At 45.0% G+C, this 27984-nt stretch overlaps 1 protein-coding gene across 2 annotated transcripts; it reads left to right on the forward strand.

The window, feature by feature from the left end:
* Positions 1 to 145: 145 nt before the first annotated feature.
* GNL3L (G protein nucleolar 3 like) lies at positions 146 to 27978 on the forward strand. Of its 2 annotated transcripts, XM_070462794.1 has the most exons (17): positions 146 to 299; positions 588 to 793; positions 3161 to 3228; positions 10302 to 10342; positions 11264 to 11371; positions 12517 to 12633; positions 13341 to 13424; positions 13584 to 13719; positions 14626 to 14729; positions 16488 to 16632; positions 19028 to 19115; positions 19603 to 19777; positions 19859 to 20001; positions 20644 to 20780; positions 22910 to 23037; positions 25886 to 26105; positions 27675 to 27978. In XM_070462794.1, the coding sequence occupies exons 1-17, from the start codon at positions 270 to 272 to the stop codon at positions 27755 to 27757; spliced, it is 2013 nt and encodes a 670-aa protein (XP_070318895.1). In that variant the 5' UTR covers positions 146 to 269; the 3' UTR covers positions 27758 to 27978. The 2 variants fall into 2 exon arrangements, with proteins under 2 accessions (XP_070318895.1, XP_070318897.1); XM_070462796.1 differs by lacking the exons at positions 146 to 299; positions 588 to 793 and adding an exon at positions 7991 to 8126 and having other exon boundaries at positions 3180 to 3228.
* Positions 27979 to 27984: the final 6 nt, after the last annotated feature.

Consider the following 27984-nt stretch of genomic DNA (forward strand, 5'->3'; position numbering starts at 1 on the left):
ACGGGGAGACTTTATTCTCCGGCCAGGTCAGGAGTTCCCCGAGATGGCTTCTTAAGAAACCCTCACTTGCCCCTACTCCAAAGATAAATCCATTCCCTCCAGCAGATGCCGCTCTGGAACCTGAGGGAAGGAGGGAGGAGGAGAAGAAAGCAAATGGGTGGGACAGACTTCCAGTTGTCCGGTTCCTGGGCCTGGCCGTGGATCTTTGCTAATGCAGAAAGAGCTCCGAGTGGCTCCCTCAGGGTTTGTCTGGGGCTCTGCACGCCGGGATGGTTGCTGGGAGTAGTCAGTCATTTCAGGTAAGTATACGCTGCAAAACATGTGACCCAGGCAGCCATTTTCTCACACCCTGCCCGTCGCCATCTTCCATTGTAGACAAAGACACCGACCCCCCACCCTTGTCTGATGCGGCCCTGGAGAAAGCTTGGTCACTAAGATTCGAGCACACACATATTTAGGCCCGGACAGAGGCCCGCAGACAAGAACTTGCCTTACAAGTAGGTTATATGGCCACATCAGCCGATGAAGAACTGTCCCCTCCCTCTTCCCCGCCTCCCCCTCAGCTATAACCTTACCTTACTGCGCAGCCGGGAGGCGGGGCCAGTGGTGCCGCGGGGAAGGGACGGGCGGGCGCGAACCGTCAATCCGAAGCTCCGCCCCCGGGGACGCTCCAAGTACTGAACCGGCTCCGCGAGACCGGGATCCGGAAGTCGAAGACTAGCGGGGCGAGCGCAACCTCTGGGCCAAGAGTGTTGTGCTGTCTTTTCTTCTCAGAGCTCCGCCGGAAGTGGAGGTAAGAAACTACTCTCTTTTTTTTCGTGATGAGAGCTCACCTAGCTGGCCGCGCGGAAAGGATCAACTGTTTGCGGTGAAACCAGAGGCTCCCTCAGCCCCGGAACAGAGACGTAAAGAGTCAGGTTCCTTTCAGGGTAGAAGGGCCTGGATGAGAGACAGGGATTGCTCGGCACGTGGACATACGCCCAAACTCATTCTTGCGTGTAGAGGGGCACGGACCACCTTATCTAGATAGGCGTGGACCCTTCTGTGTGTGTGTTAGTCGCTCAGTCGTGTCCGACTCTTTGCGACCCCATGGACTGTAGCCCGCCAGGTTCCTCTGTCCATGGAATTTTCCAGGCAAGAATAGTGAAGTGGGTTGCTATTCCCTTTCCCAGTAGACCCCTGGACACCCTTTATGGAGAGTTACAGACCCTACTTGTGTGGAGAAGCGTGGAGTGCCCTCCTCCTTAGGGTAGTGAGGCTCCATTCTGCACTTTTCCCGTGTAGACGGGCATGGACACCCCAGAGGTGTGGCGACATCGACACTCCCCCGTAAAGAGATATATCTTCCCTCCTCACGAGGCTGAGCCGCGCAGATTTCTACTGGCAGGTCCGCTTCGGCGCACCTTTTCTCTTATGACAGAAGCTTTGATGTATTTACCCCCACCCCTGCCCGACCACTAGAACAGAAGAGCTAATAAACAGTTGAGTGAACCTCTTTCCCTTAGCGTCAAGACCTAGAGACCTTCCTACCTTGCCCTTGTGAAACTAATTAACTGATGCCCTGCGACCATTCCTGCAGAAGTGCGAGACCACCCCTCCCTAAGTGTTTTGAGGCACAAGTCTCAGCCCACAGAGAACCACGCAGATGTACCCCTTCTAGGCTAGAGTGAGTCCCCATTGAGGAAAGTCAGGCCTGATCACCTTCTCCCCAGGCGCTGGCTTACTGAATTTGTTAAGGCTTGACCCACCAAAAATGCCCCGCAGCAAACAGCAGCAGGCCTTAACCAATGAAGAGAGAGAACTGCCTCTTCTGGGTCCCCCGGGGAAGAGGGACTCAGATTTATTCTTCTTTTTAGGTAGACGCAGATCATTCCTTCTTCCCTGCCCTTCCAAGGATTTAGAATCACCAACTGTAGAAAAGGAGAGACCCCAAAGGAGCAGAGAGGTGCCTTGCAATATTGAGAGGCAGTGACATCACTGATCACCCCACAGTGCAGTGCATATGGGCTCCCCCTTATCCAAGGTAGAGGAGCTCAGACCTTTTTCTCTCCATCCAGGGAAAAAAAAACCCATAGGAAACCGACCCGCCCCACAGTGTAAGGGCCATTCCATTGAATTTATAGCTGCATCCCCCCTCCCCATGTAGAGAACCAGAGGTCCTTTTCCTTCAGTATTACTACACTGCTGACTTCAACAGGTATGCAAGATAAGCAGATGATGCCCCTCCCACCTCCCTGGAAAGGTCTAGAATAGCCCACTGCAGGCAAGGTGCAGGCTCTGTTCATGGGAAACTGAATAATTCCCCCCTTTGTTAGCATGGCACTAATGAACTAATGTCATCTTGTAGTGGAGGTAGGCATATCAGTCCCATCCCATGGCCCTCCCTAGGATAAAGAGACTCAAGACACCACACCCCGCCCCCCCCGCCCCCGCCCTGCCACACACACAAATGTACAGACCTGTGCTCCTCTTCCATGCAGCAGAGATGCACACAGCCACTGTGCCAATTTTTCCAGTTCCTCTGTATCCTGGAGTAGAGTGACAAAAGGTATCCTGCTCTCCCTGCAGTCAAGGAATCTGCCAAGGAACAGACCCTAGCCATACATACAGGCACAGATTTTTTCCCCCTCTCCCCCAAGATTTTGCACTGACCTCAGTCCACATAGACATACAGAAAACAGGCTCTATTCAGAGGTCCCTTATCCCCTAGGATATGTCTCCCCCCTCACCTCACTCCCAGGATAGATGAGACATAGAACTCCCTATTTGGGGAAAAGAGATGCAGTAAATACTGTGTGTAGAAACAGATTGTCCTTGCATACCCCTCTCCCCTTAGAGTAGAGAAGTTTAGTGCTAGTTCCTTACCTAAGGTATATAACAATACAGGGCGGAGGATTGAAGACCCAGGATCCCATCTGATGCATTGAGGCACTGACTCCACCCAGGAAGAGAGGTTTACACCCACCTTCCCTATATTATTATTAATAATTATATTCAGCCATACCAGACACCAGCTCCAGTATAACCCCTTCACTCAAATTCCTCTAATTGTTAGGGCTTCCTTATCATGTTCTTTCGCCTTCAGGGGGCTTAGAAGGGAGCTTGTGGCACTGTGGTTCCCCTCTCTGTCTTCAAATTGGTTCTTCTTCCATTCCGACAGGAAACAAAAGCCTGCAGATTTGAATCTACCTGCTTTCAAGTTAGTCATCGTGATGAAACTTAGACACAGTGAGTTTCTTTTACTGCTACTTCCCAGTCCTAAGCTTTAATAAATACAGTATTTTAAGGCAGCTTTAAAAATTGCCCAGTATAAGCCAGATCATTCAGTTTGTCTTTTATGTATGGTATTATTGTTGTTTTCCCTCATGTTATTCCCCCATACACATTTTACAGATAAGGAAACCAAGGCTCAGCAAGGTTAAGTGACTTGATCAAGAGACTGTGGGTGAATAGTGGTAAATACCATATTACACTGCCTGTAACCCTAACATAGCTTAGCATTTTTCTTTATTATAAGTTGTACCTATAAGTCGGTATCATGGATTGTGCCAGTGGTTAAGAGTATGGACTCTGGAGCCAGACTGAGTTTGAATCTCAGTTCTTCCACTTACATGTGTGTGGCCTTGGGCAAGTTACTTAACTTCATTCTCCTTATCTACAAAATGGGTGGGAGTGGGGTGGGGGAAGAGGAGAATAATAATAGTTCCTACTTAATAAAGAAATAAAAAGAAATAGTATTTGCTGAATAGTGTTGTGAGGATTTTAGTTCAGTTCAGTTGCTCATTCATGTCCGACTCTTTGTGACCCCATGGACTGCAGCATGCCAGGCCTCCCTGTCCATCACCAACTCCCAGAGTTTACTCAAACTCATGTCCATTGAGTCGGTGATACCATCCAACCATCTCATCCTCTGTCGTCCCCTTCTCCTCCCACCTTCAATCTTTCCCAGCATCAGGGTCTTTTCAGATGAGTCAGCTCTTCGCATCAGGTGGCCAAAGTATTGGAGTTTCAGCTTCAGCATCAGTCCTTCCAATGAATATTCAGGACTGATTTCCTTTAGGATGGACTGGTTGGATCTCCTTGCAGTCCAAGGGACTCTCAAGAGTCTTCTCCAATACCACAGTTCAAAAGCATCAATTCTTCAGTGCTCAGCTTTCTTTATAGTTCAACTCTCACATCCATACATGACTATTGGAAAAACCATAGCTTTGACTAGACGGACCTTTGTTGGCAAAGTAATGTCTCTGCTTTTTAATGTGCTATCTAGGTTGGTCATAACTTTTCTTCCAAGGAGCAAGCATCTTTTAATTTCATGGCTTAGTCACCATTTGCAGTGATTTTGGAGCCCCAAAAAATAAAGTCTGTCACTGTTTCCACTGTTTCCCCATCTATTTGCCATGAAGCGATAGGACCAGATGCCATGATCTTAGTTTTCTGAATGTTGAGTTTTAAGCCAGCTTTTTCAATCTCTTTCACTTTCATCAAGAGGGTCTTTAGTTCTTCAGTTTCTGCCATAAGGGTGGTGTCATCTGTATATATGAGGTTATTGATATTTCTCTTGGCAGTCTTGATTCCAGCTTGTGATTTATCGAGCCCAACGTTTTTCATCATGTACTCTGCATATAAGTTAAATAAGCAGGGTGACAATATATAGCCTTGACGTACTCCTTTCCGGATTTGGAACCAGTCTGTTGTTCCCTGTCCAGTTCTAACTGTTGCTTCCTAACCTGCATACATGTTTCTCAAGAGGCAGGTCAGGTGGTCTGGTATTCCCATCTCTTTTAAGAATTTTCCAGAGTTTGTTGTGGTCCACACAGTCAAAGGCTTTGGCATAGTCAACAAAGCAGAAGTAGTTGTTTTTCTGGAACTCTCTTGCTTTTTTGATGATCCAGTGGATGTTGGCAATTTGACCTCTGGTTCCTCTGCCTTTTCTAAATCCAGCTTGAACATCTGGAAGTTCTTGGTTCACATACTGTTGAAGCCTGGCTTGGAGAATTTTGAGCATTACTTTGCTAATGTGTGAGATGAATGCAATTGTGCAGTAGTTTGAGCATTCTTTGGCATTGCCTTTCTTTGAGATTGGAATGAAAACTGACCTTTTCCAGTCCTGTGGCCACTGCTGAGTTTTCAGGATTTGCTGGCATATTGAGTGCAGCACTTGCACAGCATCATCTTTTAGGATTGAAATAGCTCAACTGCAATTCCATCGCCTCCACTAGTTTTGTTCATAGTGATGCTTGCTAAGGCCCATTTGACTTTGCATTCCAGGATGTCTGGCTCTAGGTGAGTGATCACACCATTATCTGAGTTGTTATCTGGGTCGTGAAGATCTTTTTTGTGAGAATTTAATGCATTAAAATAGAAGAACACTTAGAAGGGTTCCTGGCACATAATAAGCACTCTATTAAGTATTGGCTTAAAAGAATCAGCCTTCATTTCTCTTTGGAATTTAACCCTTCAGATGCATACAGTGTTCTGCCACTAAACTGTTGTCTTACATCTCTTGAGCTATGGATTTTTCTTACTGTGAAATAGACAGTGTGGATAAATTGCTGTTGTTTCTGCCTTCAGGACTCCTTTTCCTTCTTATCCTTTAATGGGATAACTCTTGCCTGTTTTTCAGATTTCACCTTATACATAACTTCCTCTGGAAATTACTCCTGTTAACCTCCTCCCTTGGTTTACACTTGCCTGTGCACCCATAGGAACCAGGGCTATTAACTCTGTAGATTGTCTGTCTCTTCTGCTGCTGCTGAGTCACTTCAGTCATGTCCAACTCTTTGCGATATCCCATGGACTATAGCCCACCAGGCTCCTCTGTCCATGGGATTCTCCAGGCAAGAATACTGGAGTGGGTTGCCATGCCCTCCTCCAGGGGATCTTCTGGACTCAGGGATCGAACCCTTGTCTCCTGCGGCTCCTGCATTGCAGGCGGATTCTTTACCACTGAGCCACTGGGGAAGCCCCTGTCTCTTCAACTTCTCACTGACTCCTGGTTTATCTTTTTGTCCCAAGGGTGCAACATTACCAGGCATAGCTATTGGGCACTTAACTGTGTGTCGGGCACTAGGATGTCTCAGTAATGCTAACTCAATTCCCTCTCCTTCCACCATGATGTTTATAGTCTAGAAGGAGAAGACAAATATGATACATGGACTCTTTCTTATAAGAGATAAGGCAAGGGTGGTAGGACAGACTTTGTGCTTCCCTGCCTTTATCCTGCCATCGCCCAAGGAGAAAATAGCATGTGGATAGCACACTGGATAGACTGGATGAAAATTGTGTAACCCAGTGGCCTTGTATTCTGTGTGAATGGTGGCCCTGCCTATGTAGGGCTTGGTTAAAAAAAATTCACTTACTTTATATAATGATAAAAATTTCATCAAGAGTCAGGCTTTGGTTATGTCAGTACCAAAAACAAATAATCATTTCTTCAAGCAACACAAGAAAAGTGAACAAAATTAGTTTATACTCTAAGAACATTAAATACAAGATAATAGAATTTCTATTTTATTTTTTTAAATTAATTTTTATTGGTAACAATTATTGATAGTGATGAAAAAGACAATAATTAGCTGGTTAAATAGAGTATATGCATACAAAGGAACCCTGACAAGTGAAAGAAGTGAAGTAGTGTGGAAAAACAGTTAGATGGAAAGATCTCCAGGATTTGTTAAGTGAAAAAAGCAACTTACTGACAGGAGTACATAGTATATTACCTTCTTTGGGAGAAAATGGGAAAATAAGAATATATGTTTATATTTGCACAAAGAAACTGAATGATGCATGACAAACTAATAAAGTGGTTTCTTGTGGTGAGAGGACTGCAGGGACTAGGGACAAGTGTGGGAGGGAGACCTCTGAGAATACATGTTTTTATTTATTTTTAATAATTTTTATTGGAGTATAGTTGATTTACAATGTGTTAGTTTCAGGTGTATAGCAAAGTGAATCAGTTATACATATATCCACTCTTTTTTAGATTCTTTTCCCATATAGGTCATTACAGAGTATTGAGTAGAGTTCTTTGTGCTATACTGTTATTACTATTGTTGAGTAGCTCAGTCATGTCCAACTCTTGCGACCCCATAGACTGTAGCCCACCAGGCTCCTCTGTCCACAGGATTTCCCAGGCAAAAATACTGGAGTGAGTTGCCATTTCTTTCTCCAGGGGATCTTCCTGACCCAGGGATCAAACCTGCATTTCCTGCATTGCAGGTGGATTCTTTACCGTCTGAGTCAGCAGGGAAGCCCTGTGCTATACTGTAAGTCCTTAATAGTTTTCTAGTTTATATCTGAAAGTGAAAGTGTTAGTCACTTAGTTGTGTCCAACTCTTTGTGACCCCATGGACTGTAGCCTGCCAGGCTCCTCTGTCCATGGAATTCTCCAGGCAAGAATACTGGAGTGGGTCATTCCTTCTCCAGAGGATCTTCCTGACCCAGGGATCAAACCTGGGTCTCCTGCATTGCAGGCAGATTCTTTACTGTCTGAGCCACCAGAGAAACCCCATTTTTTATAGCAGTGTATATATGTCAGTCCCAATCTCCCAGTTTATCCCCCCACTTTCCTGCACTGGTGACCGTAAGTTTGTTTTCTGTATCTGACATGGTTTTATTTTGGAACTGTATGACTGTATTACCTGTTAAAGACATTTAAAACATTTACAGCCATCAGTGATTGGTTGCACAGCTATGTAATCCATCATAATGGCAGACTGTGTAAGGTGCACAGGGAGGGAAATGGGGCGGCCACTGAATGAAGAACCAAGTGACATCAGTGTTTTGGAAGTCTCTGGGAGGTTGAACAAATGTGCTTGAAGATAGTTGAGACGGATGTCTAAGACTACTTTTCTTTTAAATGATAAAACACACTCTCCTTTTTAATAGCCATTCAAAAATGTACAGCAGTTGAAATTGTATTTGAACACTCTTTCTAGGCTTCTCAGTAACCTTCCTAGATTTAATCATTATCATTACCATTTGGGTCCAGGGTATCTCTCTAGCCCAGGATATGGAGAGCTGCACCATGAAGCATCTCCCCTACCTTCTGCTGCTGAATATCAGTGAGAGTTGGTATATGGCAATATTGGTGCTCAGATTTAAGAAAATTCTTCAAGATCATATAGGTAGGTAGTTATTGAACCAGAACAGGAACATAGCTCTGGCTGGCTAAAAAATGGTAGCTGTTTTCTCTCTGAAGCTATTAAAGAACGATAGCAGAGGCTCCTGGGTGTTGCAGTGTTGTGAGTGGTGAATGCACCCCTACCTTCTTCCCTGTTTCTCCTCCCCCTCCTTCTCTCTGAAGCAGATGTTTTTTCCTCTCTCTAAGTGATGTATTTTCTTTCATCATGGCCCTCATTTTCCAGGGAAGTTAGGTCGATGGAAATTGTTGAGTAAAATGGCCAGACTTGGTTAATTCCAAGCCTCACATTCTTTTCATTGCAATGTGAATATTGTGGAAGAAAAGACTTGGGATCTGATTTTTTTGTTACAGGGAAATTCAGTTCATTTACTTTCATTGTTAATAACTAATATGTTTGGTTTGATTTCTACCATCTTATTTTATATTTTTTGTTTGTTTCTTCTTATTCCCTTATTACTTCTAAAAAGTTTAACAAGTTAAAAAATCCTCCACCAGTACTTAAAATTATGTTGGTAATTGCATTCATATTTAAATCAAGTGTAACTAAATTTCTGTATCACTTTATCAACGTTAAAAAATAACTATTTTTATCTTACTCTTCCAAAGTTGTGAGACCTTTAGCATGGTTTTATGCTTATTTTTTGCTGATATACTTCCTAAAGTCATTTTACCAGAAGGAGAATGCAGGTGGTAATCTTTCCACATCTGAAAATTTCCTTTACCTTCACACAAGAGTGATCTTATTGGTCAGTTGTAGAAATTTAACTTGGAATACTGTCCCTTGTCTCATTACTTTATAATGATTATTCTTCTGTCTTAGGTGTTCAGAATTGTGGCTTTGAGAAGGCTGTCTGTTTCTCTCTCCTTTGCTGGGAATGTCTTCTATTTGGTAGTTTACAAGATTTTCTCTTTGTCTTTGGGGCTCTGAAATTTCATCAGTATATGTCCAGGGCATATATGTGTCTTTTTTTTTTTGTTAATCTTGATGCTCCATGCACCTTTCTGGCCTGAAGCCTAAATCCTGTTTTCAACTTGGAAAATATTTATCTAGTATTTTAAAAAATAATTGCTTCTCCATTTGTATCCTTTCTCTTTCTGGAACTCTTCTTAATTTAGATACTAGCTGTCTTGAGTCCATTCTCCATTTTCTATTTTATACTTTTCTTTGTATGTTTGCTCTGTTTTAAAGAAGCTCTTCCCTTGATCTTCTGGCTTATTAATTTGGTTGTTAGTGATATTCATTCTGTTTTTCACTGCATTGATTGAATTTTTATTCAGTATCAAGTTTTGGGAATCTTTTTCTTGTACAGTTCCTTTGAAGTATCTTCTTGAATCTCCTTAAGAATAAGTAGTATTTAAATCCTCTGTTTCCTACAATAATTCAGCTTTGATATGACCACCTGATGTGATTGGGGAGCCTGTCCTCTGTCTGATAATCTCAAGCTGATCCTATATTTGTTTGTATATCCTGACCTTCTAGAACCTCTTCTTGTAGGAGTTCTTTTAGCCCCTTTGCAAATGGTGAGAATTATGGGACACCATTCTTTCTGAGAGGCCAGTTGTGAAGGAGGTGACAGAAGGGACTTCTCATTGAAGTGGGGAGAGGCCTTTTACTTTCCTAGGCTTGGTTAAGGTGTGATTGTAGAGGTGAGCTCTCTTCTCCTTAAATCAAAGGGAGGCTACAGTTTGGCTGAGTAGTGTAATTCCCTTGGGAGGCAATGGCATGAACAGGGTCGGCAGGAAAGGACAGTTCTTTCCCCATGGGCTGAGGGCATCTACTCTGGTTTAGCTGGGTGGGACTCCTCAGATCACCTTCTCATGCTGCCAGTCCCCCACTTCAGCCTCGTGCCAAAATTGTTGAGCTGCCTCAGCTAGAAGTTGTAAGAGAGGAGTTATAAGTGCATGTTCCTGTTGCTCTCTTCACAGGATTCCCTTAAGAATTATTTCAGTTTGCACTGGGTATAATGTTTCAGGTATTCACTGAAATATCCAGTACCTCTTCTGACACTGTAGCTGCCAGCTCTATGTCTGTCTTGTGTGCCTAGAGAGACATGGTGTCTGAGGCTTCCTTAGATTCCCAGTATTGCCTGACCTCCATTAAGGTTCAAAGCATGTTGGATAGGTGGATGATGGCTTTTTTTTTTTTTTTTTTTTTTAGAAAATAAAAAGCCAGGTAAAGGTTCCAAAGGCTGCAAGAAGGTAAGTTGGTACCACTCTTAGGTAAGGTATACCCATTGTTGGGGACAAGGTTGGGAACAGGTTGCCCACCCCAGAAGAGGCCCACAAAACCAAGTAGATATTGGTTGACTCCAAATAGAGCACCACATTGGAATCAGCAGATTTGGCTTTCCCAAAAGCCATTTGGGTGGCTTCAGCATAGAAGCAGCAATATTTATGAAGTTCCCACTACAAGCCATATACTGCTTTGTGCTTATTTTACTTTGATATGGATTGTCATTATCTCATTTTTTTTAGATGAAGAAACTGACCCTCAATGAGAAAGTTCCTTGGTTCAAGTAACTCAGCTGGGACCCGAGTCTTAATTCCCAAGTCTCTATTGCTCATGGAGAGGCAGGACTCAAATAGTCTTTGGCCCAGCTCCTGAATCTCCTGGTCCTGCTGGGAAAGTTGTGGACAAATACAACTTGCATCAGAGCAGCAGTTCTTAAATTTTAGCATGGTTAAAGTTCTCAAACTTTAGCCCTCCAGAATCACCTGGAGGGTTGGTTAAAACACAGATTGCTTGAGTTTCTGATTTAGTGGGTCTGTCTCAGCATCTGATACGTGCCCAGATGATGCTACTACTGTTCCAAGGGCTGTACGTGGAGAGCTATTTAGTATTCCCTTGGCCTTTACTTGGGAAACCTTTCTACTTTTGCCCACCCGCCCCGCCCCGACCTTTCCTGGTATTCTTTACTTAGTCCCTGCCTAGCTAGGGGAAGAAGGGTCTCTCTGGTCATATGGGGACCTCTGGGGACAGAGCCCTTTTTGTTTGCTTCTCTCCTCTTTCCTCCCACAAATCTACTTATGAGCAGCTTTAACGCCACCCCCCACCCCGGGAAGGGTGATTTCTATGGGTTCATTAACTTTTAATTTTTTTCTCTCTTGTTTGGTATCCAGCCTACAAAGCAGAATGGAAAGAAAGCAGCCACCAAAGTGGCCTCCTCTCCCCAGTTTGTCCACTCCAATGATCATGCCAGTCGGGAGGCTGAGTTAAAGAAGAAGAGGGTAAGTCCTTTGCCTTGGGGGAGAGAGAGGGCCTGATTTGACCGCCAGGTCCATGGAAATGTTGACAGGCAAAGGCCAGAATTGTTAGGGTTGTTGAGGCTGTTTGTGGAAAGGAAAGAAAGGGCAGTTGCTTTGATACTTGATTTAGTGTCTCCATTTGCTCACCTCCCAGTTCATGGCTGTCTGGTTTTTGTTCTCACTGCTCCACTGGAATGATCCTGCCAGTCTCACCAGCATGTTCTCTGACATCAGACTCATGGATCGCTTTCTTCCCTCATCTTATTCAATTCTCAGCATTTGAGACCATGCTTTTTAAAAAAATTTATTTATTTTTAATTGAAGGATAATTGCTTTATAGTGTTGTGTTGGTTTCTGCCACACATCAGCATGAATCAGCCATAGGTATACATATGTCCCCTCCATTCTTGAACCTCCCTCCCACCTCCCTCCCCATCCCACCCCTCTAGTTGTCCCTGAGCCCTGGTTTGAGTTCCTGAGTCATACAGCAAATTCCCGTTGGTTATCTATTTTACATATGCAGGCTTTTTTTTTTTTTTGAAGCATTGTCACTTTGGTTTTCCTGTCATCTCTCTCTCCTGGATGTCCTTCTTCCTTTTCTCCAGTTTCTTTTGGTGTTCTTTAAATGACGGAATATCCCAGTCAGTTCAGTTCAGTCACTCAGTCATGTCTGACTCTTTGTGGCCCCATGGACTGCAGTATGCCAGGCTTCCCTGTCCATCACCAACTCCTGGAACTTGCTCAAACTCATGTCCATCGAATCAGTGATGCCATCCAACCATCTCATCCTCTGTCATCCCAGGGTCTGTTTTTTACCCCCTCTCTGATCCTAAGTGGTTCCCACTGCCTAGGACACGATCTCTCTCAGCTTTATATAGTTTCCTTGTATTAGTGTCTGCCATGCTTTCCCCTCCTTCATCTCTTTGTCTTTCTTTCCCTCAAACCCCTTATCTCTTTATCTCTTGCTGTCATGTCTTCTCCCTCTCTGTATCCCTGCTCCTCCCACTTGTGTCAAGTCACACTATTTTCTCCCTCTGTCACCTACTCCCTATTACTCTTGATCTTCCATCCCTCCCTTAGATTGCAGACCTCATCATCTTTAGCCCTTTTGTATGGTCACTTGTTAGGTTGAGGAGATGAGGGAGAAGCAGCAGGCTGCCCGGGAGCAAGAGAGACACCGACGTAGGACCATTGAAAGCTACTGCCAGGATGTCCTGCGACGCCAAGAGAAGTTTGAGCGCAAGGTGAGAGAGCAATCTTTGCCCCTCAGTAGATCTGGTGTGAGCTTGCTCAAAAGCATTTTTTGCCGTTGCTCTGTGAAAAGGAAAGAGGAAGGGTGTGAGATTTTTGGAGGGGGAGTAGGGAACCAGTTCAGAGAGGATGGGAAACGGTAGGGACATGGAGGGAGGGTGAGAGGGAGGTGAAGAGCTGTATCTGTGATTGGAGAGCCCTGATTAGGTCCTTTCTCTCAAGCTGAAACACAAAGACTGGGGACTGGGAGTCGGGAGGACTGGGGGACAGGAGGAGAGAAAGATTGAGAGTGTAAAGTGAAAGTTAAGAGAGGAGTCCACTTTCTGGGACTTCTTACTGCATTTCTGGCATATAATCTCATCTCACAGAATATACGCTTTCTAGTTCAAAGTTTCTTTTCTAGTATAAAGTACACATTTTGCTTCCTCCATCCCATTTTCCCCATAGATTGCTTTTCTCACTTACACCTCCCTCTTAAATTCCTCCCTTATACACTCAGGTGCATACCCAGTCCTCTAGCTGGTACTCAAACACAAACTTACAAATAGGCACACACATGGACCATGTGGGTCTATCCTTCTTCTTCTTGATTTTGTTGCTTGTGGTGGGCTGGAATTCACATGACTCTCCCAGTCTCCCATGGTTGCCAAAGACGGCTTTCACTCTCCTCCCTTGGACCATCCTCTTTTTTTTCCTTTAGGAGGAAGTTTTGCAAGAATTAAATATGTTTCCTCAACTGGATGATGAGGCTACAAGGAAGGCTTATTACAAGGAGTTCCATAAGGTATGGGGGCCCATTTCTTAAGGCCCTTTAGGGAGGGCACCAATCCAGTCGTGTCTCCTCTCTGTTTCTGTTTTTCCTAAGATGAAGACCTCTTTTATGCACCTTTTGATTCCTGCCCAGTTCTTTCCTTGCCTTCTTACCCTCTTCCCTGCCCTGCAGGTGGTGGAATACTCTGATGTGATTCTGGAAGTCCTGGATTCCAGGGACCCATTGGGCTGCCGCTGCTTTCAAATGGAGGAGACTGTCCTACAGGCAGAAGGGAACAAGAAGCTGGTCCTGGTCTTGAACAAGATTGGTAGGTGTTGGACAGGATTGGGTAAAGCAGGGCAGGGGCCAAGCCTTCTTAAAAGACTAGCTTGGACCTAACCTTGAGACACAACAACTCAGTGGTATTCAAAATAGTGCAAAGTAGGAATTGTTTGAGTTTTTAAAGCTAGGGATTTGAGAGGTAAAGTCACTTGTTGAAACATACACACACACACCACACAATATAACAGAAGTTGAGAATGGAGTTAAAGTCTGTCTGCCTTTCAGTTCCCTGTTTTTGCCATTTTGAGCTTTATTTGTGCCTGGCCAGTGCTAGACAGTTCCTCTTCTCCCTCATGCTGGATCCCAGATGGTGGGACAGAAGAGCACATGGATGTGTCAGGAGTCGCTCTGGTCTGGGTTTCATCCCAGTTTTGATGTCTATTTTCTCTGGAATCTTTGACAAGTCATGTCACCTGAGAGCTTCCATTTTTCTAGGTGTGAAATGGGCTGTTTTTGTCCCAATCTCATAGGATCATTGTGAGAATTAATGATAAAGTGCTTGGTACATACATGGTCAGTACTTAATAAATGGTAGTCATTCTTTTCAAGGTTATTTTTGACATTTGGCCCAACCTAGAATAATCCAGGGAGGAATGGAAAATAGTCTTTGGGAGGCCTCTGGTACTGGGCCCCAGGTCTGGGAGGAAGGCATCTAGAAATATAGCTGGTTACCCATTGTCCTTGAAGAAACAGGTCTACTTAGAGAGGGCCAACTTGTCCCCTAGACTAGATTGTCCTTTCTGACTAACCTGGGGACTGGACAGGGACTGGCAGGCTAGGGAGATATCTGTTGGCAGAAAGTGGGCCAAGCCTGGGTTGTGGGTGGCTGCATCTTTGGAGTGAGCCATGAGGTGATGTTCTTACCAGTCCTATTCATTCCTATTTTTCCTAGACCTGGTCCCCAAGGAGGTTGTGGAGAAGTGGCTGGAATACCTTCGGAATGAACTGCCAACGGTGGCTTTCAAGGCCAGTACCCAGCATCAGGTCAAAAACCTGGTAAGCTGGGGCCAGAAACATCTAGCCTCTTACACAGTAGCCTGGGGCTATACTCTTTTCTAATTATATTATTAACATAGAAATAAGTCTTCAATGTCAGACTAAATTAAAGTGTACAGAAACATTTGTTGCTTCTAGGGAGAGAAAGTGGGTCCTGAGGGACATTTTTTTCAGTTTTGTAAGAAGTGTAAAACTTACTTATTAAAAAAAAAAAGTAGAAAAAGTAAAAGCAATTACAGTTGACCCTTGAACTAAACAGGGGTTAGGGATATCCACTTTCTGCACAGTGGAAAATCCATGTATAACTTATAGTTGGACCTCAGTATCTATGGTTCTACATTTACAGATTCACCCAACTGCAAATCATATAGTACCAAATCATGTAGTACCGTAGTATTTGTTAGTGAAAAAAATTTGCATGTAAGTGGACCTGCACCATTCAAACCTATGTTGTTCAAGGGTCAACTGTATAGATGAAACTTGAATATCCTTTCACTGTTACCCCTAATTCCAATCTCCTTTATCCATACACCAGATTAACCACCGTTGTTAGTTTGGTGTGTATCCTTCCAGATGTTTTTCTGTGCTTTATATTATATGTGGATTTGTATATAGAGAAAATAGTGCTTGGGTGTATCATATATGTCATCCTGAGGTGTACTTTTTTCCCTTGAAGATCTTTCTGTAGAGTTCTACCTTTTTTACACTAAATAAAGATAGTTTTCTTTTAATCATTATAAGCAGTACTATAATACATACCCTTACACATCTTCTTGGCTAGTCAGCAAGTGTTTGTATAGGTTGGGTACTGAGAGGTAGAGTGGCTGGGTCATAGGTACTTTGCATTTTAGATTTTCCTAGATACTGACAAATTGCTCCCCAGCCCCACCTCCCTTCTCTACCCCCCACCCAAGTGGCTATACCAATTTATCTTCCCACTACTGGGCCAGATGAATGTGTGAGAGGGCCTAATTCCCTACACCCTTGCCAATATTTGATATCATTAAACATTTAAATTTATGTTCATCTGGGAGAAACATGGTAGTTCCTTTATAATTTTTTACCTTTTAGATATCAAAAATGTGATAAGCATCCTTTTATAACAGGTTTTTCTTTTATCTGTATTCCACTTTAAGGATATAGCTCCTTAACCTATTTCTTATTAATGGATATTTAAGTCAATTTCTATTTTGCAGTACTATGGTAGGTCAGTAAGGACAGAGGAAGAGATGAAAGGGCATTCTGGGCAGAGGAGGTGGCATCAGAAATAAAGAGATGGAGGCTGAAATGGTCTTGTCCTGTGTGAAGAATCAAGGGAAGGTAGGCTCTACGTGGGCTGGACAGTATCTCTTCTTTCCCTGGACAGGGAGGCAAATGTCCTCATCATGTAGACAGGGTTCACTGAAGCCCAGAGAATGGAATCAGAATTTGCTGGCCACATACCTGTGAGAGGCAGAGTTGGAACTCAAACCTGGCCTGCTTAGAGGCGAGGAGGCTGTCCTGCTCCTGCTGAGGGAGGCAAGAGATGTGTGTTTAGGCAGAGACTGAGACAGAAGACTGGAGGTGGAAAAACTGGAAAAAATAGGCCTTGTGGAAGCAGGGAAATGGCAGATGTTCATTCAGGGCCTGTGTAAGAAGCCCTTTGCTTCATGCTGGCGATGTTCATGATAACAGGGAGGCAGTCCTGAAATTTGGAAATCTGTGCTCAGACCACAGCTCTCATCTAATACCTCTTCTGTAATACCCCTCATTTTCCAGAATCGCTGCAGTGTGCCAGTGGATCAAGCCTCTGAGTCACTGCTGAAAAGCAAAGCCTGCTTTGGAGCTGAAAATCTTATGAGAGTTCTGGGGAACTATTGCCGCCTTGGGGAAGTGCGCACCCATATCCGTGTGGGCGTTGTGGGTAAGGCCTTGGGGGAGGTTATGGGTACCAGACTTCTTCCTTGTGCAGGGGCTTCATTGGGGGAAAGGATTCTGGGAACTTCATGTTACTTTTGGCTAGGGAGGAGAGGAGCTGTTCAGGAAGGGTCCTTTTTTTTTAAGGTATTTATTTTGGCAGCACTGGATTTTTGTTGCTGCATGGGCTATTGCTCATTGCGGCAAGTGGGGGCTACTCACTAGTTGCAGTGCATGGATTTCTCATTGTGGTGGTTCTCTTGTTGTGGAGCATGGGCTCTAGGGTGTGCAGGCTTCAGTAGTTGCAGCTCGCATGGGCTGAGTTGCCCTGCGGCGTGTGGGATCTTCCTGGATTGGCAGGCAGATTCTTACCCACTGTGCCACCAAGGAAGTCCCAGGAAGGCTCTTGTGATTTGTAATTTGGATTGGTGGACATGGGGAGGCATACTCAGAATCACCACTGTAGTTAGAGTATTAGAACCATGGACTAAATGTGTGGGGCTGGGCTTAGAGTTGACCCATGTCATCCTACCACTCTAGGGAAGGGAATGGTTGCCTCATCCAGTATTCTTGCCTGGGAAATCCCATGGACAGAGAAGCCTGGTGGGCTGTAGTCCACGGGATTGCAAAGAGTCAGACATGACTGAGCGTATATACATGCATCCCACCAGAGCTGTGGGAGAGAGGGGTGAACATCTCCCTTTCATAGATAAGAACACTAGGGCTCAGAGAAAGGAAAGGGACTTGTAAGGTTCACCCCTGTCTGAGACAAGACAAGAGCTGAGGCTCAAACCTGGAACCCAGGGCGTTGAAGGAAAGCTGGTGGGAAAGGAACCGGGAAGTTGAGAGAGGCAGAGATAGTCCAGCAGGGGAAAGGAATGAAGCCAAGAGAAAAAAACATTGGAGAAAAAGCTGGAAACAGAAAAAGGTAAAATACCTGAATAGATACAGAAAAATATCTGGAAAACCAAATGGTGGGATTGGTGGGGAGTGGAAAAGGAAGACAGAGTTGAATGACAGAGGCATGCAGACAGAGGGAGATATGATCACAAAAATGTGTGTAGAGACCTGCAGAGAGAGACATGAGAGGGCTAGAGATCCTCTCATGTGAGTAGGGAGGGAGACATGTATACCCAAGGAAAGAACAAGTGAGTCAGACTCAGGGATAAAGAGATTCAGAGGGAGATGCACATAGAAGGAAGCAGGAACAAAGTTGCAGACACTGAAGAATGTACACCCAGACCTATACACACATATGGATCCACAGACACATGTACAGATCCATACATATGAAGACACATACAGATCCAGAGGCAAAATACATGCAGACCAAGTCCTTCCGACACACTTAGCCAACTCCCCTCCAAGCAAACAGAGCCATAGAGAGACACAGGTGCCCAGATGCATTCGACCCTCAGACACAATCATGTCAGAGACACAGATACACATCTATGATGAGACAGATATATATGTATATATAGAGAAATAGAGTCAGAGAGAGGACTAGGGAGACACAGAGAAAAAGAAACACAGTGATTCATGTAGAGAGACAAGCCCACTGAGAGAAGGACCATATACAGAAAGAGCTGAGAGGAGTTGGCATAGAGGGAATTAACAAAGAGGCAGAATTGGTGGGGTGGGGAGAATTTGAGAGAAAGGACAATGGCCATAATGAGAGAAAGTGAGACAAACCGGCAGAGAAAGAGTTGCCTAGATACACAGAGAGAAAGACAGAAAGGGGAAAAGCAATGGTATTTAGAATGAGAACAGCTAAGAGAAGATACACAGAGACTTCTACACACAAGGGATATACACACAGGCACATCTATCGGAATAAATAGTACACATGTAAGTTCTAGCACACAGAGAAAGAGAATGGTGGGAATGAGAGACCCAGTGAGTAAGAAATAGACAAGGACATCCATAGACCGAGAGGCGCTTACAGGTGCCCAAACAGAAGGACACACCACAGACAGAAAGCTCCTTAAAGACTGACATCTCAAAGGAGCCCCACCTCCCACTCCCTATCCCCTGCCAGGTGAATTATACACCAGGATGGATGGCTCTGTTTTATGACACTTCCCAGTGCCCACCATCTGTTGGATTGTGTCACAGAGGCCTTGCATCCAGCACCTTTCCCAAGCTGGTTGTAAGTGGGAGGTGAGTGTCACATCTAGTGAGAGGAACACATCTAGCCAGGGTGCTCACATGTAGAGGAAAGGGATAGAAATGCCATGGAGGGGCTTAGTCAGGGCTTTGGACAGAAAGGCAGGAGGCCAGGCTCTGTTTTTGGCTTCCCATGGCCTGGTCACACTGCCCCTGCCTGGGCCTCCCACACACAGGCTGTCCCAAATATTTCTGAGGACCCTTCCTGCCCTGAGCTATCTGCTGTTTCTTTGTAGGCCTTCCCAATGTTGGAAAGAGCAGCCTGATCAATAGTCTGAAGCGCAGCCGTGCGTGTAGTGTGGGAGCTGTTCCTGGGGTCACCAAGTAAGTACCTGCTTGCTCCCCTACTTCACAGGTCCTTCACCCTACCATTTCCCAACTCCCATGCCTTTAACCCTTGTCCCTTATCTTGGACCACTTTCTGATTCTGCCGTAGGCATGGGAATTTCATTAATAGCCCTCATTTACCTGGCACACCCTGGGTTTGGGCCAAGCACCCAGCTGGGTGTTCACCCCCGCCACAGCTCCTTGAAGCCTCCTGACAGTCATGCAAGATTGGGCTCTGAGTAAGCAGCTCTGCTTCCTCGATGAAGCAACAGGCTCAGTCAGAGGCTTGTCTGTGGTCCTGCAGCTCAGTCCCTGGTGGTGGAAGTGAATCAGACTAGAATCAGACCCTGCATCTCTCCACCTTCATCTGTGTGCCATTTGTCACACTCCTTCTCTCCACTGGGTGCTTGGTCTAGAGGATGCCAGACACATCTGGGCTCATCACTGTCCTATGTCCTCTCTTATCTCCCCTCTCCTGACCCAGGTTCATGCAGGAGGTCTACCTGGACAAGTTCATCAGGCTGCTGGATGCCCCGGGCATCGTCCCAGGACCCAACTCAGAGGTGGGCACTATCCTGCGCAATTGCATTCACGTGCAGAAGCTGGCGGACCCTGTGACCCCGGTGGAGACCATCCTGCAACGCTGCAACCTGGAGGAGGTATGCAGGGCTCTCACTTATGCCCTGCCTTGCTCCAAGGGCCCTTCTTTCTTACTCATGATTTCTTCCTCTCTTTACCAGATTTCCAGCTATTATGGTGTCTCTGGGTTTCAGACCACTGAGCACTTTCTGACTGCAGTGGCCCACCGCTTGGGGAAGAAGAAGAAGGGGGGCGTGTACAGTCAGGAGCAGGCAGCCAAAGCTGTCCTGGCTGACTGGGTGAGGTGAGTAGGGGTAAGGGTGAGGCCTTCTGGGAGTCGGGCTCCACAAGGGGGCCCATCTGTTTTCACTGCAGCAGAGGGGCAGCCTGACTTCCTGGGTAGGGAAGGCCAAGGCATCAGGTCACATCCTGCTCAGCAACTCATGCCTAGTGATTATCCAGCAATTCAACCTCTTGTTCAGAAGTTACTGTCTGGGCTTTCTAGTTGACTCACTGTTTCTGACTTGAAAACTCATTCTTTCTTTGACGGGTCATTTGCTTTTTAACATACAATTAAAATTTTTATTTATTTATTTATTTATTTTATTTGGCTGTGCTGGGTCTTTGTTGCTGTGTGTGGGCTTTCTCTAGTTGTGGTGAGTGGGGGCTACTCTCTAGTTGCAGTGTGTGGGCTTCTCATTTCAGTATTTTACTGTGGAGCACAGGCTCTAGAGTATATAGGCTTCAGTAGTTGCAGCGTGTGAGGCTCAGCTGGTGTGGCGATGGGCTTAGTTGCCCTGTGGCATGTGGAATCTTCCCTGACCAGGGATCGAACCCGTGTCCCCTGCATTGGCAGGTGGATTCTTAACCACTGGACCACCAGCAAAGTCCTCATTTGTCATTTGTTGTCTTAATAACGTCAATTTCTTCCCACCTCCCAATGCAGCGGGAAGATCAGCTTCTATACACTCCCACCCTCTACTCACACTCTGCCTACCCATCTCAGTGCTGAGATCGTTAAGGAGATGACTGAGGTCTTTGACATTGAGGATACTGAGCAAGCCAATGAAGATACCATGGAATGTAAGTAGGGTTGAGTGGGTTGGCCTGCCCCGCAACTGGTCCTGCCCTAGTGGAGCCACAAACACTTGACAACAGGTCCCATGTTTGACCTCCCCATGCTTTGGCCCTAGTCTGGCTTGGGGAGAACTATTTTAAACATCTTTAAATTTAATGTCTTTTCCCACAAAGTGAAGAACTGTAATTTGGGTCACAGGAAGATAGGGCGGTGGTGGAGTGGAGTTGGGGGTTGGCTGGTTGTGGGCTCTTAGTAGATACGAAAAAAATCAACAAAGTACCTGGAACATGGTAAGGTGTTTAGGAAGGGCGAGTTTCCTTTCCCCATCTCTTGAGGCCTGGAGTGGACTGAGATACTTCTCTCAAAAACCCTTTCTCTCCACAGACATAGAGAACAGACTTGTGGACATAATGGAGGGAAGGAGAGGGTGGGACGAATTGAGACAGTAGCATTGAAACATATATATTACCATATGTAAAATAGATAGCCAATGGGAATTTGCTGTATGACACAGGGAGCTGAACCTTGTGCTCTGTGACAATCTAGAGGGGTGGGGTGGGATGGGAAGTGGGAGGGAGGTTCAAGAGGGAAGGGCATATATATATATATACGCCTATGACTGATTCACGTTGATGTATGGCAGAAACCAACATAACATTGTAAAGCAATTATCCTCCAATTAAAAAAGGAAACAAAAAAGAAAACCGTTCTCATTGCCCCAGGTTTTGTCACAGCCATTGCATGTCCATTCCTGCATTTTTACCCTTGTCCCCATTGGTGGGTGAGGCATCTGAGACACAGAAAGGTGATACTTGCAAAATGGTACATGGTCAGTGACAGGTAGATGTGGCATTCAAACTAGCTCTTGCCCTGTTGTTGAAGACTCTTCCAGCTCAGTGTATTTGAGTGGTTAGAAGAATGAACTGCCTGGATTAAAATCTGAGTTTTGTTAGCTGTGTAGTGCTACACAAGTTTCTTAACCTCTCCATGACCAATGACATCATCTGTACAATGGGATGATAACACGTACCTGATAAGATAGTTGTGAAGACTTATTTAATATGTAAAACCTAGTGCCTGGCATATAGCACATGCTTGGTAAATATTAGCTGTTATTAAGATGGTTATTTGTTGGAGTACAAAGGTATGACTTTCAGAAACTCCTGTGGGAAGTTAATTCTCTTCAGCTATTCTACCATCTGCAGCTCCTTCCTCTTCTACCCCACCCAAGAAAGGTACCCGGTGTTCTCTGGTCCTGTGTGTGGACACTCTGGGGTAGTGGAGAAAGTCTTGGCTGGCCTGGCTTCCAGTTACTCTGTTTCTCTTGAGGGCCAGTAGCTTTCCTTCTCTGGGCCTCTTAGTGTGCTTGGATTACAAATGAGGACAAGAGGCTTGCCTGCTTCAGAATATATTCCCCATATGGCTTTGGGCAAGTCAGCCCTCTTTCTGAACTTTACTTTTCTGTCAGGTGGACATTTGGGAGGAATTAGAGCTTACATTTTTAGGGCTGTATGTGAGGTCAAGTGGGGCTCTGGCAGTGAGAATGCACTTTAGCAAATGATTGAGGTCCCAGAAATTGAGAAGAGGGAGTGGTTAATAATCAGAGTTTCCTAGTTGCCCTGGTGTTGAATCTTGAAGAATGATTAGCAATTAGAGGCCCGGGGAAGGAGATGGGGCAAAGTTTAGAAGAGGTGCAAGGGTAGTATGGGCCCAGGGCAATGTACACATTTGTGGTCTGCAGTAGAGGCCAGCTCCAGACAAGGCACCAGTGAAATAGGGAGAGAGGCCTGGTCCTGGGGAGGGAATCCCAGTAGCTGCCATTTATAGAGCAGTGTCTCAGGCTAGTGCATTTCAGGCACCCATTGCTGTGATTCACAGCAGCCCTGTGTTACAGGGCTTGTGGCATTCTGCTTTTCACATGAGGAAGCTGAGGCTCTAAGACCGGCAGGCAAGTACCCTAGTGGAAAACCCACACCTTTAATCCTTTGTTATGTGGCCTCCCAGCAGGAATAAAAGAGCCTTCCTTCTTGACTCCCCTGGGCAGTGTCCATATATCCTTTCCACTGAGGCCTGACCAGGGGACTGGTAGCAGAAATGAGCCAGGGCCCTGACAGTGTTATTGATTGTATTAAAGGCTTGGCCACTGGAGAATCGGATGAGCTGTTGGGTGACATGGACCCGCTCGAAATGGAGATCAAGTGGCTCCATTCTCCGATGGTGAAAATAGCAGATGCCATGGAAAATAAAACCACCGTGTATAAGGTACCTGTCTATTTCTTCATGGCAACCCTCTTGTCTACCCAAGGGCTCTGGGAAATGGTCAGTCCCTTTCACCTGGCTCCCACGAAGTCCACCTATAATAGTGGGGAGGTACAGGTCATTCCTTCACTTCCTGTGGGCACTCTGGCTGTAGTCAGGGTACATCCTTTGCTAACCAATGGCAGATCCAAGGAGGAGGCATGCTCTCAGGCAGCTTTCCAAGCCCAGCTTTAGCCCTAGAGAACAGGATCCCCATCTATCCACCCAGCTGTTCAAGTTACAAACCTGGACATCCCTTACTTGTCCTTCCCTCTAACTGGTATCTTGGATCCTATACACAGTCACCAATTCTGTCTTCTCCCTCCTAAATCTTAATAGATACTCTTGGTGTCTTTGTGGCCTACCATTCCTGTAACCCTAGCCTAAGCTTCCAGTTGTCTTTGACCTGGACATATGTCCCATATGGCAGGTCCCAGAGGTCACTTGCCCTTTCATGGCTCCCCAGCACCTACAGGATCAAGTTGATATGCTGTGCTGTGATCTCAGAGGCTTTTTCAGCCTTTTCATCTGCCAGTCCCCCCTGTCTCTGCCCTTCGAGAGGTCACAGTGTAGTGGTTTAAGCCGTAGATATCCACACTGATAGGAGACACACAGGGATTCAGGGCAGACAGTGGGAAAGCATGAATCTAAGGGCCCTAACCTATATTACTTGTGAGCCAGGGAAGTCTTCCTGGGGGCTCTGATACTTTTGCCACATCTTGAAATTTGAGGAGTTCTCTGGGCAAGAGGGGCAGCAGCCCTTGGGCAGGGGCTCAGCCTGTGCATGTGCCAAGACCTGAAAGGGTGAGAGCATGGTATTTTGCAGAAATCACTAGTGGTCTGAGGTGGCTGGAGTCAGGGTAGAGGTAGGGAAGGCTGAATCTGGTGTCAATCCCTGAAGGCCTTTAGTTTGACTTTAAACCATGAGTAATAGGTAAACACTGAAAGTTGGCTATTTTGTGCGGGAGGAGGAAAGGCAAAGGGTTTAAATTTTTTCCCATCTTGTTTATTTAAAATATTTTGACTAGGTACATGGTATAAAACTGAAAATGTAGGAAATTCCCTGGCAGTCCAATGGTTAGGACTCTATGCTTTCACTGCCAAGGCCACGTTTCAATCCCTGGGGAACTAAGATCCCACAAGCTGTGCAGGGTGCCCCCCCGAAAAAAAGGTAGAGAGTATACAATAAAAGTAAATCTCTCCTGCTTCTCTCTTCCAGCCACCCTGCCCTCCTTGGAGGCAATCACTATTAGACTTGAGTGTCCTTTCAGAGCTATTGCATCTTCAATGCACAAACACATAAAAGCAGATAGCAGATCTATTTTAATCCAAATAGTCATATGCTGTTTGTATTTTTCTGTACATTCCTTATTTCACTTACAAATTCATAGTGTAGATTGTTCCATATGATTTTTTTGATGGCTTTTTCTTTATTTTTTTCATTTTTGATGGCTACATAATATCTGGAAGGGTTTCTTAAGCTGGGAAGTGATTTGGTCAAGTTTATATATTAGAACTATCACTCCAGTGACTGCAGTAAGAATCAGGTTTTTAAAAAAGGAGCCAGAGTAGAGGTAGGGAGTTTGAAGGAGACTCTTGCCTGTGATCTGTAAGAGATAAGACCTGCCTTAGGGCAGTGGTAGGAATTATGCCCATTCCCATTTTCACATAGTTTCAAAACTCCCCCTAGTGCTTATAGGAAAATCAGTTTAAAGTTGTGAGTTTAAGGCCATCCCCCAAGCACCCAGAACATACCATTTTTCCTCATAGACCAGCAGTAGTTCCCTGCTCTGTATTACAAGTTCCAGGCTCAGGTTCAGGGCCATGAGTAGGGACACTATTGTCCAACTCTGGGAGATACCATTAAGTGTGCTGTGTTGTGAATGGTGCCCGCCGCCTGCAGCCCTGGAGTTGTAGGGTTTATAGCATTGCTTTTCCCCCTCTGTAGTGTAGTAGGTAGTCATACATATAGAATTCTGATTGCTTGGATTCTGATTTATTCCACTGCTTACTAGCTGTGTTACCTTGTTTGTCAAAGACATTGTTGCCAGTATTAAATGAGTTAATACGTACGTGTGTGTGAGTACATGTATACATATTCATATGTATGTATATGACACACATACATGTATGTGCTTAGAAAGGTACCTGGCACATAGTGAGCTTTCTGTCAATATTATGTTTTACTGACCCTGTGTACCTTCTACTCCAGCCCAGTAGATACCCTTTTGGGTACTCTGTGCTTTCCAGTGTTCAGTCAGGAATGACCCTTCCATCCACAGTATGTTGACCACCACCATGCCCTCAGCCTCTGTCACTTAGGCTGCATATCTTTGGTGGGCACTTACCATATTCTAACTTGTGATGTGGTTGGGTTTTTTCCTTTTTAGCCTGGTTGCTTCCCAAAGATGGGTGTACATGTGAATCATTTCTCCAGCATTTCCCCGTACAGAACTGGGCACAAGATAAATGTTGGAATATATTTGTTAAATTTAGTAAGACCTTAAAAGGTCATTTGAACAAAGAATTGTTGTAATACCAATTGTCATTGACAAGTAGTTCTACATTTTCATTTTATTCTTGTAAAACCCAGGCAAGCTACCCACTGCCCACCCTTATTTGACAGATGAGCAAATTGTGGCTGAAAGAATAACTAAGCACCTGCCAATCTGTGGTAGAGCCAGACTTGAAGGTTAGTTCTTTGTAACTCCAGACTCCTGTTCTTAATGCAAGCCTGTCCCTACCTCCTTTGCAGAAGTCTTTGGGGTTATTTGGGGGGCCCAGACCTCACTGTTGTCCTCACTTTCCCCAGATTGGAGATCTTACTGGGTATTGCACCAATCCAAACTGTCATCAGATGGGATGGGCTAAGCGCAATGTGGACCTTCAGCCTAGGAACAATAGCATGGTGGATGTTTGCTCAGTGGACCGCCGCCCAGTGCCACAGAGGATCATGGAGACAGACCCCCTGCAGCAGGGCCAGGCTCTGGCATCTGCCCTGAAGAATAAGAAGAAGATCCAGAAGCGTGCAGGTGGGAGGACCTGACCACCCTCCTGTGCTCCAAAAAAGAACTACCTGAGGCCTTAATTAAGGGCTCCTAAATGAGCATCTCCATGTATCTAACCCTCTGCCAGGATTAAGGGGCAGGGATGGGTTAGGAGGATCACCTGCTAGCAGAGTGGTCCTCAAACTTCAGTAGCTTATTTTAGAAGTGACTTGGAGGTTTATTAAAACACAGGATTCTGGGACCTACCCCCAGAGTTTCTAATTGAGTAGGTTGGCTGTTGGTGAGGGCTGAGAATTTGTGTTTCTAACTGGTTCCTAGTCAGTGCTGATGTTGCTCCTCTGGGGGCCACACTTGGAGAACCACTGGCCTAGTCTTATGTATCAAATAGCCCATTTATTTATCATTGCTTTCTATGTGTTAAGAAACTTTCAGGCTACATACATATGTTTACTTTATCTATAGATAAAACACTCAAAATCCAAAGGGTACAAAAGGATATACATTAAAGTTTCCTCCAGTCCCCTAGTTCAGGCCTCCCCCCAGAGGCAACCAGTTAATTTCTTGTATCTCATTTCCTGGGGTAGGTTTACAGACAAATATCTATATATTCCTTGTTCTGTTTTTTAGACAAATGTTAGTCTCTTGAACATACAATTTGCCACATCATTTTTCCATTCAACATATATTACAGATATCTCCCCATCAATTCACAAAAGAAGTCCCTTTATTTTAATGGTGGTCCATTGTGTGGCCAGTCCACTTAGGTCTTCATGCTATACTAATTTTCACCAACTCATTGCAAGTCTTATTCTCATTCGGTAAGTGAGGAAACTGGGTCCCAGAAACTCCAAGTATTTGGGCCAAAATGTGAACCTAGGATTGATTGATCCCATAAGCCCTGTTCTTTGAACTAGACTATGTTCATAACCATTTGCTCTTGGCCTGATTCTACACTGAGTCCTGGGAATACAGAGGTTAATTGCTCTTTAACTGCTGGTCTTATTGGAGTAAGGAGGAGATAAGAAAACAGACATTGGGAACACAAAGTGATCACCATGAAGACAGAAAACAAAATGAGGGAACCTCACCCAGCCTGAAGGTTGTGGTGGGATAGAGGTGATCAGAGAAGGCTTCCTGAGGAGGTTATGTCCAAGGAATAATAGGGTGTGGCTGAAGGCTGGAGGTGAGCATTCAGGTTCAAAGCCCCTACTGCCGTCCTGCTGGTTTGCTGTAAGAGCTTTGGGGGTCTTAACAAAGCACTGCTGATGGCAGAGTGCTGAATTCAACACAGTAAAAGAAAAGAGCTGTTTTGATACTAGGAAGAGATAAAAATACTTGAAGCTCAGTAGTGTGACTCTGAGATACAGGCTATTTTTGGGTGATCATTTCACAGGTAGACAAATGGGTCTTTCTGTGAGATTCAGTAGTGGGCTGCCAGTAGCCCACCAGTTGTTTTGTTCAGTGTTGATGGTGGGCAGTTAGGGAGCCAGTTTGGGAGTTTGGTGCAGACAAAGATAAATGTAGCCTAGCTCCTGCAAGCCTTCTGTTGGCAAGCCAACCACCAAATGACTTCCTCTTTTTCTCCATCTGCAGATAAACTTGCCAGCAAGCTGTCTGATTCCATGATGTCTGCTCTTGACCTCTCTGGCAATGCTGATGACAGTGCTGGTGACTGATCCACTGATCTCACCTCCCTCTCCAACTCCAGTTCCAATGGAAATAACAGATGAAATGGTTTGCTTCTCCCTGAAGCACCTGCATATTAAAAGAACCCCTCACCCACTTCCCTCCTTTCTCCAGGAAAAAAAAAGGTCCCAAGTGTCTGAAGCTGACAAACCTAATACCTTTATTTAACCCCTACACTGTTTACAAGAGAAATAAAAAAAAAATCAGAAGATCCCTT

Source organism: Odocoileus virginianus, unplaced genomic scaffold (genome assembly GCF_023699985.2).
Source record: "Odocoileus virginianus isolate 20LAN1187 ecotype Illinois unplaced genomic scaffold, Ovbor_1.2 Unplaced_Scaffold_14, whole genome shotgun sequence".
In the NCBI taxonomy this organism is placed as follows: domain Eukaryota; kingdom Metazoa; phylum Chordata; class Mammalia; order Artiodactyla; family Cervidae; genus Odocoileus; species Odocoileus virginianus.

What these genes read in the sequence shown, in the direction of transcription:
- GNL3L (XM_070462794.1), top strand. Translation starts at nt 270, where the DNA reads ATGGTTGCTGGGAGTAGTCAGTCATTTCAG. An exon ending in GTTCCAAAGGCTGCAAGAAG is followed by an intron (nt 10,343 to 11,263) that starts GTAAGTTGGTAC and finishes TTTGGTATCCAG; the next exon opens with CCTACAAAGCAGAATGGAAA. An exon ending in GTCCTGGCTGACTGGGTGAG is followed by an intron (nt 20,002 to 20,643) that starts GTGAGTAGGGGT and finishes CTCCCAATGCAG; the next exon opens with CGGGAAGATCAGCTTCTATA.